General features: G+C 32.9%; 1 protein-coding gene across 9 annotated transcripts in view; it reads left to right on the forward strand.

The window, feature by feature from the left end:
- Positions 1-19,831, forward strand: part of NAV3 (neuron navigator 3) — a 908,101-nt gene that overhangs the window by 833,251 nt on the left and 55,019 nt on the right. For all 9 annotated transcript variants that reach the window (XM_055236272.2, XM_055236270.2, XM_055236266.2 and 6 more), the window contains 3 exons: positions 2,059-2,111; positions 8,061-8,084; positions 10,547-10,624. In XM_055236272.2, the coding sequence (XP_055092247.1) occupies positions 2,059-2,111; positions 8,061-8,084; positions 10,547-10,624 (155 nt within the window). The remainder of the gene's footprint in view (positions 1-2,058; positions 2,112-8,060; positions 8,085-10,546; positions 10,625-19,831) is intronic.

Below are 19,831 nucleotides of genomic sequence, written 5' to 3' on the forward strand. Positions count from 1 at the left end.
TTAAGTCTTTAGCCATCCATTTATTTGTGGTATAAACTTAGGCAAGTTTCTTAACCTTAGTATCCCTAAGTTCTGCATCTGTAGCTTCTTAGGTTTGTCACAAGGATGAAATATGAGAACAAAGAACAATTCTGTTCCATTATCTTTTCCCTTCCTACCTTCTTATTTAAAGTATCTTCTGACTGAGGGGTTAGGCAGCAATGAAAATTGACTCATGTTTTTCAGGTCACCACTATGGATTTAATATACTGGCACTAAATCAGTAGAGAAGAGCTGTCATTGCCTTTTGCAATATTAACCAAACCACTAAGTTCACTATGACAGACAGTGAAATATATCCAATGACTCCACTGATTGTTGCCATGTAGATAGACAAAATATAACTATTCTCAAATGTAAGGACATTGCTTTCTGAAATGGTTTTGTTGCTCTCTTCACAGATAGGCGTCTTATAATACTTTTAAAATAATTTGCTAAGCATACAGATGGCTTTCTAGAGTGTCGCATTGACAAATAAAGTGATTTTTACATACTGGGAAATTCTGGCCTTCAATGTATCAGGATTAAATAATCTAAATTTCTGCAAGCTAGCCTAAGTGGGCAAGATGGCTTTTTTGTGCTCATGTATTGAATACTGAACTATTCTAGTTCTTAAATGGTGATCTAGATTCAAGACTTATTGAACTAGATTGAAGGGACTTTATTGATATCCTACCTAATGCTCACACTGACAGATGAAGAGACTGAGCCACGTGTTCTAAGGTCATAAACAAAAAGAATGAGAATGAGATCGTCTGATTAATTGTCCACCTTTCCTATGGTACATCAGGGTAACACTTTAGTTTACGAGGGTATTATTAGAGATTGAAAGAATTTTTTTTTAGTAATTGACTCAAATACCAACATTTTGCACATCACATAGAGTAACAGCTTTGCCCAAGTTAGAAAACTGGCGGTTGTTCTTTATTCCTCTTTTGACCACATCTATATACTCAGTTTTAAAAAGGTTCTTCCTGGTTTCCCTTCAATTTCATCCCCATGTTTTCATCCACAAGCCTAGTGCAGCTATTCCAGCCGTCTCCTGATCAGGTCTTAAGCACCTCCCATATGTCCTTGTAGTACCCACCATATTGATCTCAGTAGCAATCATAGTACTCTATTGTAAATATCTTTTAGATTATATCTTCTTTTTGAGCTTTTGGGATTTTATCTTATTTATTTTTGTAGTTTCAGGATCTAGCAACAGCTTGTCACATTGTTCATGCTCAACTAATGTTTGTTTAATGCACAATGAGCAGAAATAACCATACTACTCCATAGTAAAAAGAGGATGAACTTTTCTGCAAATATTATTCAGCACCATTTTATCCACCTTTTGGGTTTAGTACATTGGAAGCATAGGAGTATAAAGCAGAATGTCCAATGTTTACCATGGTATTTTGAAATAGATAAAAGCCAGCGCGACATTTCCGTTCTCAATTTCTCTGAGACACCACCTTGAAAAAAAAAAAGTATTTTTCTCTTACTAAAATTAGTAAAGGAACAGTAATTCCACATTTATAAGTGTATGATCAATGCATCACAGATAATGTTGTAATAACACATTAGATAAACGTGCTTATTTTCCTGAAATTATATCGAGAAAAAAATCTGAAAGTGGACCTTTGTTGGATACAAATGAAATAAATAAGGTACATACATTTTTCAAGGTTTAAAAGTGTATGGCAACTTTAGTTTGGGTTTCCATGCTATTCTATTTATTATATGGGAATTTACTGCAGCTTTCAATATGTACGAAACAGGCTGGTAGGGCTCATGCTTGTAGACTTCTGTCTAATAACTTGGCAACTGAGGTACTTTAGGGAGTATGGATGGGGCTCTTCCATGTCTCAACGTCCTGACTGGCAAAAAGTTATAGCAGGCTGGTTCTCAGAATCTTATAGTTAGTTGTTATTACTTAATTTCCCTAACCACCTGTTCTTTACTTTTTCTGTAAAGGCTGGGGTTTTTGAGTAGACCTTATTATTTTAACTCTATTGTTCTGTTTGTTTTCTCCAGTTCATGGCTCTTCATTATCACTGGTGTCCAGCACTTCTTCTCTTTACTCTACAGTAAGTAATGGCTGTTAAGAAAAAGCTTGTGCTTTTGCCATGCACACAGATGATGAAGTAGATCATTTTACTGTGAAGAGATCACATTCGTCTATGACTTGTACACAGGAGTTGTGTAGTGAAATAAGGGCATACTCTAAGCTGCCCAATACCCAATAAAGTGCCAGGTGCTCCACCTGCCATTCTTTGGTCACTTACATGTGCTTTCACTTGGCTTTTGTGCACTCATCATAATCAATGAGTGGGTGTAGAATTCGATTTCATAAAACTTATTGAGGTATGACTTGGAGTCTCTGAAACCATGTAGTCTGCTATACTATCATTTTAGTAATGACGAGTTATCCATGTTTTGTTCTCTGAGCCATGACTGTTAATTGTTCTATAGTATTTTCTCCTCATTTTTAAAGTTTATCCTGTTGAGAGGATTATTGAAGGGTAAAAGCAGTAAGGGTAAAGGGTAAAAGCATAAAAGAATGAGAGATTTTTTTAAATATACCTTTTGAAAGAGTGTGATTTTTTTAACTTTTTATTTTATTTTATTTTATTTATTTATTTATTTATTTATTTTTGGGTTGAGGTCTTGCTTTGTCATCCAGGCTGGAGTACAATGACACAATCATAGCTCACTGCAACCTTGAACTCCTGAGCTCAAGTTATCCTTCTGCCTCAGCCTATCAAGCAGCTAGGACTACAGGCACACATCACCATGCCCAGCTAATTTTTAAATTGTTTTAGAGACGAGGTCATTGCTATATTGATCAGACTGATCAATACCCATGGCCTCTAGCAATTCCTCCTGCTTTAGCCTCCCCAAGTGCTGGGATTACAGGTGTAAACCAGCACACTTGGACAGAAACTTATTTATTAAGAGAAAAATACCAGTGTTTCCAGATCTTTTGCAAATGTGTGAAATTGTAATTCATTTTTGACCAGGAGAGTTTTTCTGTTTGTTAAATACAATTCTATCTTTTTTTAAAAGTAGCCTACAGGAAGTTATATTTTATGAGTGAGTCGTTTTAGAGCTAGGTTAACCGTGAGGTATATTTAAAAGCAGCCTACTGAATCTCAGTGGGACTTGAGTACTATGAATAAGCCCTAATCCTGTATTGTAAGGTTCATGAAAAGTTCATAGCCTCTGCTGTCACTGATCAACTGAGCATCATGGGCAGTAATTTTTTCACTCATTATCATTAGGTTCAAATGTTTGTTTGAACCTTCTGTTTATAAATTAATCTCATATGTTTACTGCCTTACATAGTCATTCAAAATCAGACTGTTATTGGCAGAGGTAATATTTTTCTTATCTCTCCTTTCAATGATTAAAATTGCCCATAGCTTCTAGAAATTAAGAAATCACTATTAGTGTTTAGGTAAATGTACTTTTTGTGAAAATGGATAAAGTGAGGAATATATAAACACGCATGAAAAAAACACATAAAAGAAATATATTAAGACTTAGTGTTTCTCCTGTTGGGCCAGCACTGCCATTTGTTGGGGAATTGTATTCTGATTTAAACCATTGCCATTTAAATCTATGTGTAATGTCAAAAGATGTAGCATCATTATTATTCTAAATACATACAATAATTAATATTTGGATAAAACTACCTTTACGAAACCTAAGAAAAACTAAAAAAAAAAAAAAGAAAGAAAGAAAAATACAGTTAGAAGAAATAAGGTCTAGTTATTGGTAGCACAATAGAGTGACTATAGTTAACAATTATTTATTGTACATTTCAAAATAGCTGGAAAAGATTTGGAATGTTCCTAACAGGAAGAAATGATATTCTTCCTAAATGAAGAATGGGATATTCCACTTACCCAGATTTGATCGTTACACATCGTATATTTGTATAATACCACATGCACCCCATAAATATATATAACTATTGTGTATCCCAGTATTAAAGATTTTTTTGAAAAATGTATTCCTCAAGAAAAGGATCATGAGTTTAAGAAAAAACAGATTACTAGTCTACCAGTGTCCAGTAGACCTGTCTGTGTTAATAAAAGTGTTCTGTATCTACACTAATATAGTAACTATGAGCCATATGTTGCTATTGATTATTTGAAGTATATCTGGCAAAGTGATGAATTGACTTTTTTATTTTAGTTAATTTAAGTTGAAATAGCCACATGTGCCTAGCAGCTACTAGATTGGATAGTGCAAGTTTATAGAGAACCCAAGGGGTACATTTGTAGATAGGAGTGGGATGTCAAAATGATGAGGATAATTAGAAAGCATACATGAGAAATATTGTTTTAAGAGTAGAATATGAAATGGGAACATAGATTAAAATAGAATATGTATATATATACATATATATATATAACATATATTTATAGGCCAATATATGGAGGTAAGGTAGATCCTAGTATTAAGTGAGTAAAGAATGGATTAGGTGATCGAGCCACATGAGAAGGTGATATTATTAGAAAATTGAAAGAGTTGTATTTGAGATGATGAAAATGATATATTTGAATTGACAAGTAAACTGTAGTAAAATAATTCAAATAAGTGAATATTTGGGGAACTACTGAAGAGAAAAATCATAAAAGATGAGGAGTCATTCTTTCCCCAGTCCTCCATGATCAGGCATTAGGATTTAATTGGCAATGAGAAAATACCTATGAAAATGCTTTTTAAACTATCAAATGAAAAAGCAACTTATTATTATTTTTCATGCCTTCTTAATAACTCTCAATAGAGACTTAGTTGGTTTGCATTCTTGCCTAGTTCAATCAAGAAATTATTGCGTGACATCAGGCAAGTTGCCAAATTTCTTTGGACTATACCTATAAAATAAAATTTGAAAATGTTAGCTAGATCTATCCCGTTTGTCTCAGGATGTCTGCAAACTGTTTGGAAATCACAAGCCTAACCTGATCTGCAGAGGTGTTACCTTTGGCAAACTTATGGTTTGTGTGTTTATTTTGAAATCTAAGGCCAGGCGCAGTGGCTCATGCCTGTAATCCCAACACTTTGGGAGGCTGAGACAGGTGGATATCACTTGAGGTCAGGAGTTCGAGACCAGCCTGGCCAACGTGGCAAAACCCCGTCTCTACTAAAAATACAGAAATTAGCCTGGCGTAGTGGCATACGTCTGTAATCCCAGCTACTTGGGAGGATGAGGCAGGAGAATCGCCTGAACCTGGGAGGCTGAGGCTGCTGCAGTGAGCGCCACTGCACTCCAGCCTGGGCAACAGAGCCAAACACTGTCTCAAAAAAAAAAAAAAAAAGGAAAAGAGGGAGAGGGGAGGGAGAGGGAGAGGGAATCTAAGCCAACACTGTGAAATATTGTGAGATATGGAGCTTTTATCTAAAAAATTCAAAATTTTAAATTCCTTTTAAAAATAATTGGAATATCTATGGAATATCTAGCAATACTAAGATGAAATTCCTCTGGGTTTTCAGTCACCTGTAATTGACCCCTTTAGATGTTGGCATGGGCTCTCAGGAAGCCACAGCCTCCACCAATGCTTTTCTTCCTGATGCTGAAGCTAAATTTGGGTGGCTAGTTTTCACTGTGCTGTTGCTTTCCTCATGAGAAAGAAATACCCTTTGCTATTTATATTGCTGTCAAATGGGAAAATGAAAGACAGCCAGGGAAGGTCATGTGACTATTTAAATACTTCAAGTCCATTTATTCTTTATAAGCCTTGTCCTATTAGGCATTTAAATTTTTGATCCCTGCAATAGATGTTTTTTGATTAACTGTATATTAAAAACTTTATTTAACCTGTTTTGAATTTGAATTCTAATTTGTATATTTTCATGAGAGCAAGTGTCATTTTTGATTCATTGTGGATTCTTTAACATGTTGCCTAACAAATAGCTAATACTAAAGTTATAACTTTTTAATTAATAAATTTGAATGGATAAATGGCCACCTATTGGCTTACAGAATAAATAAAAGCATCTTTATTCAGTCAAGTGTTTCATATTTTTTATCATCTCCAGGACATAGGGCTTGCTCAAAACCATTGTAAAAAAAATGGCAAATAATCCAATTCCATCATGAGATCATTAATCCCACACCTAAGCTACTGAAAAAAATATAATATTAATATTCTTGCTCATTGCTTTATTTTTGTGGTAACACCCACCTGGTATTAATAACCACAGAGTATGAAAGAAGGCAAAGGTTAAAGCAAATAATAGTTTTGAAAAACTGGTAGTGAAAAAAGTCATGCTATACAGCATGTATAGAATTGATATTTAATGATTATGCTTGCTACTAGTATATGTAACAGGACTATTATAGATTAACAAAAATGCGATGAGTATATTTCTTAATTTTTTTAAATTATTATTAAAAAATACATGAATTATTTATTGATTATTGAATCTTTACCAGCTTTCTATAATTCTAGGAAGCCTAGAAGCAGGACTGGGCAGAATAAACTGGCAAAAAATATAAAAAGTAGGCCGGGCACAGTGGGCTACAGTGAGTCATGAATGCGCCAGTGCACCTGAGTGATAGATCAAGATCCTGTCTCAAAAAAAAAAAAAAAAAAAAAAAGAAAAGAAAAGAAAAAGAAAACAACAACAAAAACAAAAGCAAAGTACTAGGGAAAACTAATAGACATGGTTACATAGTTAATTGTGCCATATGTTTTAAGACAATGAAACTTTTATCTTAATATTCCTTGCTTATTTTTTATTCAAAAACCAAACTATGTATAAAACCTTAAAATTATTAGGATCTGAAAAATAAAATCTTTCCTTAAAAGTCTAAAATTGAGATGTAAATTATTCAAGATTGCTTTTTAAAACAGTTTTCTTATAAAGGCTATTAGGATTCTACCACTTAGCCACTTTATTATTTAGCCACTATGTTACTAAGTTTACATATTTTTAAAGGTAGAGAAAATATAGGGAAGACAAAGCTCAGGTTAAAAGAGTTGCTGGCAAATAAAATATATCCTGATGGTTAGACTACTTTGCTTTATGTTTTCTGAAAGAAAAGCAGTAAAAAAACAGTTCAGGTAGTTTTGTATCAATTAATCTAGAACTATCCCAAAAGTAGACATAGAAGATAAGAGATTGTTTTTCAGCTTTGGATCTGCTTATGGCAATAAGCAGACTTGTACTATTCAACAAGATTATGCATTCTTCAGCTTTTCCCAGAATAAGGGAGCTTCCCAAATGTAATGGTGCACATAACTCATTTTCTGGCATTTTGCAGCCCAGCATGATGAAGAAAAACAGAGCTAGGAGTTTTCTGGAAGTCAAGTCAAAAACACCCTGCAAATTCCTATGGCAGTCCTCCTTTCCATAAGCTGCATAAGCCAAAAATGTTTGCCAGACACTTTTATCACTGGGTGTTTCAGTGTTTTCAGTGTTTAAGTGTTTTCCTGACTTGTGATAATCAAAATTATTAATAATCATTAAAGAAAGAAAAAATAGAAGTAAATAATGTTAATTATCTGTGGTTATCAGTAGAGGTTTGTATGTTACCCCAGCTTTATTTGACATTGTTTGTGATCGGTAAATCACAGAATAAAATTCTGACATCTAAACCTTGGCTAGAGGTCTCTATAATTTTATGGAGTCTGTTTCCTACAATCTGTATGAAAGATACTTCAATATTTTAAGTTTTCATGCACCCATCTTTTTTAGAGTATAATTTTATAACTATTTGGTTTATGTTGCTTGTGATTTACATCTTAGAGTCTTTTAATTCTATCTTTTGCTTAAAGGAATATTATGGATCAAATGACCTATATTTTAAGAATACCTTATAGTTTATGTATTAAGAAACATTTATATTAAACTCTAAAGTAACTTGCTTGTACTATTTCAATTTAATAACTTTATGTATTTCATTCCATTCTTCTCATAGTAGATAATAAAAAATACATCATGATTATTTTATTCATTTATACTTGTGGAATTAATTGAAAATAGTTTTTATAGTTAAAGTCTTTCTTTTTATTGTTTTACAGGCTGAAGAAAAGGCTCATTCAGAGGTAAAAAAAAAAAAACATGCAATATTTTAATATTTTCTGTTTTAGTTTGCATTCATGATGAAATTAGTGTTGTGACCACTAGAGGGCTCTGTGATACAATAGCAGAACTCCACGGGACTGGTGAAGTAAGGCAGCTAGTTGATAAATGGTCTTTGATATTGCCTCTTAAAAATAAAATGAAAGGAAGTTTGTATGGCAAGCTGTCCTCTCACATTCTAGATTGAGTCTTAGCTGAACACCTAATAAGTTGTCTATAATAGTAAGCACTCATTTAAATCATTGATAAATGAAGGCCTATGGTCTTCCTATTTTATTACAGTCTTTTCCCCACTCCCTGTGAGGCCATCTGCATAGGATACTGGTTGAAACTTGGGCACCAAGCCTCCACAACACAGGATACCAGCATCTCAGACTATCTGTTTTGTGTCATTATCTTGTTCCCCCTAATTGCCATTTTATGTGTGGTGTGTCACCTATTGTTCTAATCACGTGTTTCACAAATACATATTTGGTTGCACTCATGAGCAAATCAAACTGCAATCAGGAGAGAATATTATTTTAATTTCCCTTGGTAAAACATTTGTCCTGGTCAAAGAGAGCAGGAGGACTTTAATTATGACTTTATTCAAGGTGAGGTAATGACTGTTTGATTGGTTTACATTGAGGCAATCAGACAACAGAGAAAAAAAAATGCCTTAACAACAGCTTTTGCAAAAGTATTCCTTTCTTTGAAGTCTTATTTTATTAGCCTTTAAAAATAAAATTTGTGCTATGTTTAAAAATATTTGAAAAGTATTGATTAAACTAATATTTCTTTATAATCTCTGAACCAAAGAGTGGATATGATTTTTTAAAATCAAAGTGGTTTTATTTACATCACATGGACATGACAAAGCTTCTAACATTGATCATAGTATAGCTACTGAAGCATGGAAATGCTACATCTATTTGCCTTAGTAGTAGTTATCAATTATCATTGATGCTCTGTCATGGGTTATGGTTTAAAAAAACAATTTCAATCACTTTACAGTTTCCTGGATTACATTTTAAAGATACTGGAATCATGTAATAGAGACTATTTAATTTCAGAAATGCTCTTCGAGTTTGGATTCATTTATGAGTAAAATAGACGCTGTATTTTCTGAAATCATTCATAGTCATTATCTTATAAGTGTAAAGCAAATGTTATTTTAGACTGGGGTGTATCTGTTTTGGAAACAAAAACAGGAATGAAGTAGAATCACATTTGGTAAAATTATATAAATGTCTACTATCTGTTTCCAGCTTAGAGTTCTCTACTTTGTTAGTGTTTCAGTTGACCACCATTTATTTTCAACAAAATCTAATGCCCAGGGGCAAAAACTAGACAGTTAATAAACTATGTCAAGAATGCTCTTTCAAACTGAGACAGCATTCCAAAAGTTCAACTACAACTATAGAAGACTTGTTTTTGAAGAAATGAGAAGTACCAAAAGTAGAATGTTTAACATCCGAGTAACTGAAATCCCTTGAGACCAGATATATACTTATAGAACCTAGTGTCAGATTGTTATAAATGTTCAATACTTATTAGTCACAACAAGAGACATGCAGAATAAACTGCAGAAAGTGCTTGAATTAAAACTTTAAACATGATATAATATATCCTTACCCTTTTTTGTTTCAGTTTTATTGGAGTGTGAACTTAACTAAAAAGAAAGATACTTTAGAATATATATTATATTGGTTCATCTAATTAGTTGCACCTATCATTGCATTTTCCCCCTGATTTTTAAGATGTGGATAAGCTATAAAGCGTCTCTGAGCTAAGAATAACTCACTAAATAAAGGTCATGATACAGATTTGTGAAGGCTTCTTTGCGGTCATTAAAACTCTTGCCAATAACATTTCAAATGTGAACTGATTAAATGTTGAATTAAGCCCAAGTTTCAGTGATTGCAGGGTATTCCATAGCTTTTGAGAAGTTTTCAAACTATGAGAAATTAAAATGTACAGAGGAAAAAAAAAAAACCTAAGATTTTCTGAAAAAAAAAAAAAAACATGGAGTATCTTTTACTAAAAAAGAACAAGAAAAATATGTGTGTGTGTGTGTGTGTGTGTGTATACAGTTTTTATAAAGAAAATATTTTTCTACAGTTTTATTACCACAGTTTTTCTAGAAGGAGAAGAATCAATACAGAGGGTAAACTGCTCTTGAGTCATTTGCCATTTGAGGGATGGCAAATGGAGCAAGTAAGCATACTTTGATTTTTAGATTTGAGTTTGACACATAATCCTTCCTTTTGAATGACATTTGTTGTTACTGTGGAGTCAGTGTTCATATCCTTTATTTTCAGGAGTTGGTGCTGATACAATGGGGTTAGAATGAGCTAAATACAGTATTTGCTTTCTTGGTTTGAATTCTTGGTTTTAAGTAAAAATCTATTTGTGTATTCCATTGATTTTTTTTAATTGCATTCAGCAAATCCATAAACTGCGGAGAGAGCTGGTTGCATCACAAGAAAAAGTTGCTACCCTCACATCTCAGCTTTCAGCAAATGTAAGTCACTTCATTTTTAAAATATATTACAACAAATTTGTATACAGTAAAATGGAACCATTTTAGTAAAAAACTTACAGACTTTCAGTGCCTGATACAGACTTAAATTATTAACTAGCAGGACTCATAAAAAGTTAACATTTTCTGCCTACTCAGTAATAAAATGTAAATCCAAACTGATGAGAGGCAGCAATATGGTTAAAATGGCTTGTTGTTTCTAATAAGATTGGAAATAATAGTAACAGCCATATGGGTTACTTCTTTTCTTGTTTGCTATTTTTATTGCTCCTCTTGCATAAGATTCTCTGACAATGTAAGAGGGGTTGTTAGTGTTTGACTTTGGAAGATAAAATATTCATGTGCCCAGCCTCCTTCATCTCAATGTATTGAACAATTAGTTAAGCATCCAGTTAATTCTAAAAGGTGAACTTAGGTCTAAATAGGGATAGCTTAGCTACACTGTAGATGAGATACGGTTTGCTCAAAAAACCTTGGCAGCCTTCTCATAGCAATTTAAAAGGGTACACTTTTACTGGCACCAAAGCAGCCCAGGATGGCAGAAATGATGACCGTCAATTAAATAAACATTTACTGAATATCTTCCACTGTGTCAGGGAGCACTCAGAGTAGATGCAGAATGATAAAGGAGAAATGTGGCATTGTTCCCAGTCCTGAGGAGCAATGGTGTTAGGAACAGCAGTGAGGGGTAAGGAAATGCCTGCTATTTTGCCATATGTCTTGCCTCTGTCACTCAACAGTCCTTTGCTCAGTTCTGCTGCCTAGCTTTGGGCCTGCTCTGTGCCTCCACACCCCTCCCTCTGCTCCTCTACTGAGTTTTTCTGTCTCCTAGACAAAGCATGATATTTCAAGAGTGAGCAGGTGCAGACCTACAGTATAAGACTTGAATAAGAGCAATTTTAAAATTTTTTAAAAGTTATCATCGTGCAATATAAATTCTAAGTATACGTATCATTTCATTCACAATGTATTCATTTTAGCACTGTATTTGAATTGATTTTATTTTTTGAAATTTGGGAGAATTGAATTAATTTTTGGATTTATTCTATTTATTTTTTATAGATGTTGTTAGGAGATTCCTGAAAATAATAGCAGGTTTTAGATAATTGTTTAAGCAATATGAGAAAATAACAGTATTATTTAACCTTATTATGTTTTTAAAGAGATAGTCCAGAGGCAACTGTAAATTTTATAATATAGGCTACATGTATAGAAGTGTGAAATATTGTTGTCTAGGTTCCTGAATTTGTACCCAAGGAAGTACAACAATGTAAATGCCAGAACCTCCTGGGTTGTGTTTATCTGCAATGAGGAAGGCTCAGTGGCAGACCTTATTTATTAGATTGTCCGGATACTTGCAGATGTCTTGAATGATTACTCAGGGTTTCATTTTATTTTTAATGTCTCTTGGTTGATCTCATCATATAATTCAGATATTGGAATAATAAATGGCTGCTAGACATAGTGGAAGATGGGCTGATACTTTCCATTTAAAATGTAATGATGTTTATTGTCTTCAAAAGAAAAAACTGAAATGGTATTTCACTTTTTTTGTTTTTTTTTTGCTCTGAGAATCTCATTCTTACTCATGATTATTGGTTTCTTGTGTATCATTTCAACATTTTTCTATTATATGCTAATGTGTATATATACTTAATACACATGTGCAAAAGCTTCCTTACACACATACACACACACACACACACACACACACATACACACGCATACGGAACTAAATTCTAACATAGGGGAATAATCTTTGGGGTCAACTCTGTGCTGCTGTTTGAAAATGGAGGAATAATTTTAGAAAGGTTCCAGCAGTTTGCTACCCACCTCGTCTGCTCTAATTATGCATGTCACACTATTTTCACTGATGTGTTTTCATGACTTTAGGGCATGAATTCTCAGCTGGGTGTTAATGTGACCAACAAAGGGTGAAAACAGGTTCTTGTATTCTTTTTAAGTACTCTTTTTATGTGAAAAGCACAGATATGCAGATAATACATAACGGAACATCCAGCATATCTGTGGCTTTAAAAAATGAAGGAAGAGCACAATTAGGGAAAAAAATCTATAATGTTTTCCTAGGGGAACAATAATTTAAAAAAAAATAAAAATAAGGAACACAGACTAGAAGCAGCAGTGCCAAATAGATAATTCATGCTAGTCTTTGTGTTAATTTAAAATGTGCTAGTCTTGGAGACAAATGCCCAAATTGCTCTAGGTTCCACTCAGCTGTATGTGTTACCATTAGTATTAATTTTTGCACACTGATGGGAGACTGATATATATCCTATTTTATGTTCCTTTAAACAATTTTTAATGTAATTTGGAAACCTTCTCAAATCACATCAGATCCACACAAAAACCAGTACATAGCAGCGTTATTTTTTAATAGCCAAAAAAAAGGAAACAACCAAAAATATCCCTTAATAGGCCAGTTAATAAACAAATTCTCATACATCTATATCATGGACTTCTAATCAGCAATACAGAGAAATGACTATTGACACGTGCATCAACTTGGGTGGATCCCAGGGGTATTATGCTGAGTGAAAAAAAGACAGTTATAGAAGGTCAAATTTTGTATAATTCCATTTATATAACATTCCAGAAATGGCAAAAATTAAAGAAACAGAGAACAGATTAGGGATTGCTAAGGGTTAAGGATGGAGGAGAGAGAGAGGTAGTGTGACTACAGTAAGAGGGAGATCCTTAGTTTTGTATTTTGAATGAGATGGCCATTACATGAATCCACATATGTCAACCTATTAATGTAAATCAATATTGAATTCCAGGCTTTGATATATAATACAATTTTATAAGATATATAATCATTGGGGGAAACTGGATGAAGGATACAAGGGACCTCCCTGTGCTGTCTTTGCAACTTCTTGTGTATATAATTATAAAAGATATAATGTATTAAAATGTATAAATAATATTTTTAAGTATCAGATGTTGATCTTTACTCAGTATATGAAGTGTTCTATCATAATGTAACATGCTTTTTCTTTATTTGGGGTATTTTAGTTTCAAACTAAAATATAAATCACCTAAAGATCTACCACAGTTCTTTTCAAAAAATATCTTGCTTTTAGTTTCCCAGGTGTTTCAACCTTAATCCACTCTTTAGTGCTTCTTTATTTGGTAGTGATAGGGACTGTCGAAGCTTCTTACCGTCAAATACATTTACTGACTAAAAATAGGAAAATATTTTACATTGTAAAAATGTACAAATTGAATGAGAGTCAAAAGGTACAGGTAATGAAGATATGCACTATCATCTACTTTTTAAAAAAAGTTTATTAAAATTCTCTTTTAGACTAATGCAGTATCTGGGAATTTATATAAATGGAAATGTATATAAATTACTATTAAACAATTTTAATGTCAGTTATATTTTAAACATTTTGATAATATTGTTATAACTATAGGGGGTAAAATTTTGTATATATCTGGCCATTTGTGTTCTTAAGGAAATAATCCTTTTTACACATCCAGGAATTTGAATTACTCTCAAATCACCTATTAACTACAAGTCATTTTGAACTCATTCATTTTCTTTGTGTTTGCTTTATAATGTCATTTTAGATTTCATACATCATAATCAGCCATCAAATAATTTAGTTAATACTTGATTTTTCCTCAGTTGTAAGAAGTGCTGTGTTTAAATTTCGTTCAGAATGTTTCATTTCATCTGAGTTAATATCTGTTAATGTATATAATATACACATATATTTTTAACATGCATGTACTTAAATTGATTATAGGGACTTGGTAAAATTACTTATTTATAGGATATTTTAAGTATAATCAAGGATTTTTTAAATCTACAGTTCCTGTTTGAAAGTAAAAGTAAGTCTTTGTTTACTAGTTTGTTCACAGTACAAGTAAACTTTCTACCTTTTGGTTAAATGTGAGTGCAGCCCCCACAGTGAGAAACTGTTATATTAGAAATCTAATAGCTATAATTTATAGGGATGAATTTCAATGAGTTTGTTTCTAAGAAATAATCAGTTGTTTTTAACAACATTTTTAAGTATCAGATATTCATCTTTACTCTGTATATGAAACGTTCTGCCATAGCTTACGTGCTTTTCCTTTATTTGGAGTGTTTTTTATGTATTAATTGGTATATCACATATTTAAACTTGGCATAATTACATTTATATGGACTCTAAACAATAACCTGTATTTTAATTTTTAAATTTGAAATGCATCTGTGTCTCTGTTAAAATACATTTCTTTCCCTTTGCCCAAATGGGGTATGGTAAGTCAAAAGAGTATCTAGTTAGCTCACCTCTCATTTGACTGGCAGAGTAAAGCCCCTGTTCAGTAGAATGTGTATTAAGCCTTCCCTCCCTTTTGTAAAGTTGTTCTGGACAGAGCTGCGTAAAACCACAGGTAAAGTGTTAAGCTGATTCTACTAGCATGTCCTTAGAAAGGAGAGCAGTTATATTGGCAGGCGCTATTGCTTGGCCTTTCTGATCAATAACTCACCAACAAACAGAAAGAAAACAGAAGCCACACAAGGAAAGGCAACTAAATAAATGGTCATAGCAAACAATAAGCCAGGTAGCCTCTGGCCTCTCGCCCACACCTTCGGGCAGCTGGGTCAGGTGGGATGCTTTTGTTTGTCTTTTAACGGATTTTCTTTACAAATCTCAGCCATTACATAATTTGGAAATGGACACAAGGCTAGTTATTACTAACATTTTTAAAGACATTACTGAATGAATGTGTAAGAAAACAAAAGGTACTTTTTGCCTTTCAGCAGATAAGTCTTTTAACCAAAAATCTCTTGAGTATTTTGAGATTGTGTTCTACTTCTTTGCTTATTTAATATTTTCATAAAATTTGCTAGTTACTCTTGCTTTTTTGCATCTCTTCTAAGAGAAAACAATTGTATACATATTATTAATGAGAAACACTTCAGTGTTTGGACAATTTTTTATAGTGTAAAAGAAATGTGAAACTTTATGTTGCAGAATCATTCTTGGTTCAACTAACTACTAATTTTAAAACATGAAGTCTTAAATATATATAAAATTTATATGGGTAAATATATATTACACATAATATATGTTTTGTATTTATACATAATATACTATATATTTATACATGATTTACAAAATATTTTCCCATATAAATAATAAAATGCTCTAGGCATATATGTGTATGTGTGTGTATATATATATATATATATACCTTCATAACATACATATATAAAATACTATATAATATATATACTCTAGGTATACCTATATGCCTATATATGCACCTATATATTTATATATTACTATATAATATATAGTATATATATTACTATATAATATATAGTATATATATTACTATATAATATATAGTATATATATTACTATATAATATATAGTATATATTACTATATATTATATATAGTATATATTACTATATAATATAAATATATATGTGTGTATATATATATATATATATGCCTAGAGTGTTTTTAATTTGTCAGTGGGCTGTCTCTGTAATCTATATGAAGGAATAAAATGTAGACATTATGTATAATGATATTTCATCCTGTTGGGTGGCATCATAGTAATTCTCTTTACATATCTATTCAGATTACTTTTGCACCAACCTAATACATTGTATGATTCCAAAACCAAAGAGAGTATGGATTGAAATCATATTCCCTTTACTAATACTCAGTCTTGTCTATTTTATTACCTTTATAGACTTCACCTAACACAAGTCAGGGGATATTTATCATCATATTAATACAATTTTACTCTGACCTTAAAATTATGCAACTGCTAAAGGAAAAATCAGAACCAAGTAAACTGTCATTAACAACCCCCCTGAAAATCCATATTTTTTAAAAGTCGTTTTATAGAGTCTCTCAGACAAGATGTGATACCCTATAAGTTTAATCAGTCTTACTTTCCATTTTCTCTTCATTAAGGTGATAAAGATTATCATTAGTAGAAAAATTTTCCCTTATTTGCCTCCTTTTCCATTTACCCTATTGAGTGAGAAATTTAGCCTCTCATAACTTCTAAAGTAACAATGTTAATCTGATAAACTAAACCAAGGTGAGATAAGCTTAAGACAATATTTTTTTTCTTCAACTTTTAAGTTCTGGCGTACAAGGGCAGGATATGCAGGTTTGTTACATGGGTCAACATATGCCATAGTGGTTTGCTGCACAGATCAACTCATCGCCTAGATATTAAGCCCACCATCCATTAGCTATTCTTCCTGATGCTCTCCCTCCCTTAACTCCCACTGACAGGCCCTAGTGTGTGTTGTTCCCCACCATGTGCCCCTGTGTTCTCATCATTCTACTCCCACTTATAAGTGAGAAGAAGTGGTGTTTGGTTTTCTCTTCCTGTGTTAGTTTGCCGAGGATAATGGCTTCCAGCTCCGTCCATGTCCCTCCAAAGGACATGACCTCATTCCTTTTTATAGCTGCATAGTATTCCATGGTGTATATGTACCACATTTTCTTTATCCAGTTTATCATTGGCATTTGGGTTGATTTCATGTCTTTGCTATTGTGACTAGTGCTGCAGTGAACATAATGCATGCAGGTATCTTTATAATAGAATTATTTATATTCCTTTGGGTATATACCCAGTAATGGGATTGCTGGGTCAATTTCTGCTTCCAGATCTTTGAGGAATCATCACACTGTCTTCCACGTTGGTTGAACTAATTTACTCTCCCACCAACAGTGTAATAGCATTCATTTTTCTCAGAAACCTCCGCAGCACCTGTTATTTCTTGAGTCTAATAATCACCATTCTGACTGCTGTGAGATGGTATCTCATTGTGGCTTTGATGTTACGCTTTTTTTTTTATATATGTTTGTTGGCTGCATGACTGTCTTCTTTTAAGTGTCTATTCATATCCTGTCTATTCATGTCCTTGCCCATTTTTTAATGGGGTAGTTTGTTTTTTACTTGTGAATTTGTTTAAGTTCCTTGTAGACTCTGGATATGAGACCTTTGTCAAATGGATAGATTCCACAAATGTTCTCCCATTCTGCAGATTGTCTGTTCGCTCTGATGATAGTTTCTTTTGCTGTGCAGAAGGTCTTTAGTTTAATTAGATCCTATTTGTCAACTTTTGCTTTTGTTGCGATTGCTTTTGGAGTTTTTATCATAAAATCTTTGCCCTTACCTATGTCTTGAATAATATTGCCCAGATTTTGTTCTAGGGTTTTTATAGTTTTTGGATTTTACTTGTAAGTCTTTAATCCATCTTGAATTAATTTTTGTATAAGGTATAAGGAAGTGGTCCAGTTTCAATTTTCTGTATATGGCTAGTCAGTTCTACCAGAATCATTTATTAATTGTTTTTTCAGATTTCCCCATTGCTTGTTTTTGTCAGGTTTGTCGAAGATCAGATGGTTGTAGGTGTTTTTCACTAATATAATCATAACATACATTTCATTGAAAACAACATGACTCAAAATGTTCTTTAGTAACCAGTTATAAGTTTGTTATGCATAATTACAAACTGCCATTCTAATCATAAATATTTTGTGGTTACTTATAGCTACAAAATGTAAGTAATATAGTTTATACAGCATACTCTTTACAATCCCGATTTCTTTGTTAAATTTTAATTCATATTAAACTGATAAAGTATGCACAAAGGGTAAAGGAGAGTAATTTTCTTCAAGTTTCACATTTAAGGATTCATAGTAGAATGATTAAACCTTACATTTCTCCACTATAAGGAGAATGAAAACTGAAATATTGAGTAAAATCTTACATTTCATTTAGTAAGTGCTAATAAAGGGTTTCTGCCATAATTTTCCTTATTTTAAAAGGAAACACACAATTTTAGTTTTAGGTTTTAGTAACCAATTTTATAGGCATAGTGGGAATATTTCTAACAGGTTAAACTGAAATGACCATCATGGGCATATATATTATAAATTCACATATGCGAATACTATACGGTAAAAACTAAGTTAGGCTACACACCACATGGATGAATCTCAAAACCCACGTAAAGCAAAAGAAAACCACAAAAGAATCATGCCATTTGATTACCCTTGGGTAGTTTTTAAAACAGGCATATCGAAACATAGTGCTTAAAAGTGTAAGCTTGGGTAGGAAAAACTATAAAGAAAAGCAAGAAAATAATTACCACAGAAGTTATGTAGAGGTTATCTTTGGGGAAGGAAGAGGGAATAATGATAAGAGAGGGACAAAGAAGAGTTTCTTGGTTCTTGAAATGTCCTATTTCTTGACTTGGCTGGTGAATGCATGAATGTTCACTATGTGATAAGTCAGGGGGCTGTTTTCATTTTGTTCACTTTTATATATGTGTGGATTTTTCCACAGTTGAAAAGGTAAAATTCGGGTGTGGTGGCTCACACCTATAATCCCAGCCAGCACTTGGCGGGGCCAAGGTGGGAAGAATCACTTGAGGCCAGGAGTTGGAGAGTAACCCAGGCAACAGAGTGAGGCACTATCTCTACAGAAAATGAAAAAAAAAAAAAAGTAGCTGGGCATGTTGGTACATGCCTATAGTTCTTGCTGCTTGGGAGGCGGAGGCAAGAGTATCATTTTAGCCCAGGAGTTTAAGCCTGCAGTGGGCTAGGGTTGTGGCACTGCACTCCAGCCTGGGTGGCAGCAAGACACTGAGTAAAAGAATAAAATAAATAATTAAAAGTTAAAATATAGGAAAAAATGAGCATAGCCTTATGCTAATTTTTCAGTTACTAGATCTGATATCATCACTTTCCATGCTTGTCACTGAAAATTTTTTAAACTATGATACTTTTTTTAGTGGTATTTATTCAATTAAATCTGCTAACAAATTTGGTGTATAAATCTCAAGGGTAAGGGTGTGTGGAGAGTGGGTAGGTGTGTGTGAGACAGAGAAAGAAGAGGGGCAGGAGAAAAAGAAGGAAGGGGGAAGGAGTGGAAAATGATAACAAAGAGTTGTTCTGATGGATTAAACTTTAGTAGATGTATTCTCTACAAATTGTTTTTCTCCATATTGCAGTATCAGGTAAAGAAAGGCATCCCAGGATGAATTCAGAGCTAGGAACATGCACCTTTGTATCATAATGCTAATGGAAGGAACATGCACATTCTAACTGTTACCAATAATGGAATATATTTCCATTATTAAGTAATAAGCCTTAATTCTTTGGATTTTTGTGATCCATTTGATAGTAGG

The sequence above is a fragment of the Symphalangus syndactylus genome, chromosome 13, assembly GCF_028878055.3.
Source record: "Symphalangus syndactylus isolate Jambi chromosome 13, NHGRI_mSymSyn1-v2.1_pri, whole genome shotgun sequence".
NCBI lineage: Eukaryota > Metazoa > Chordata > Mammalia > Primates > Hylobatidae > Symphalangus > Symphalangus syndactylus.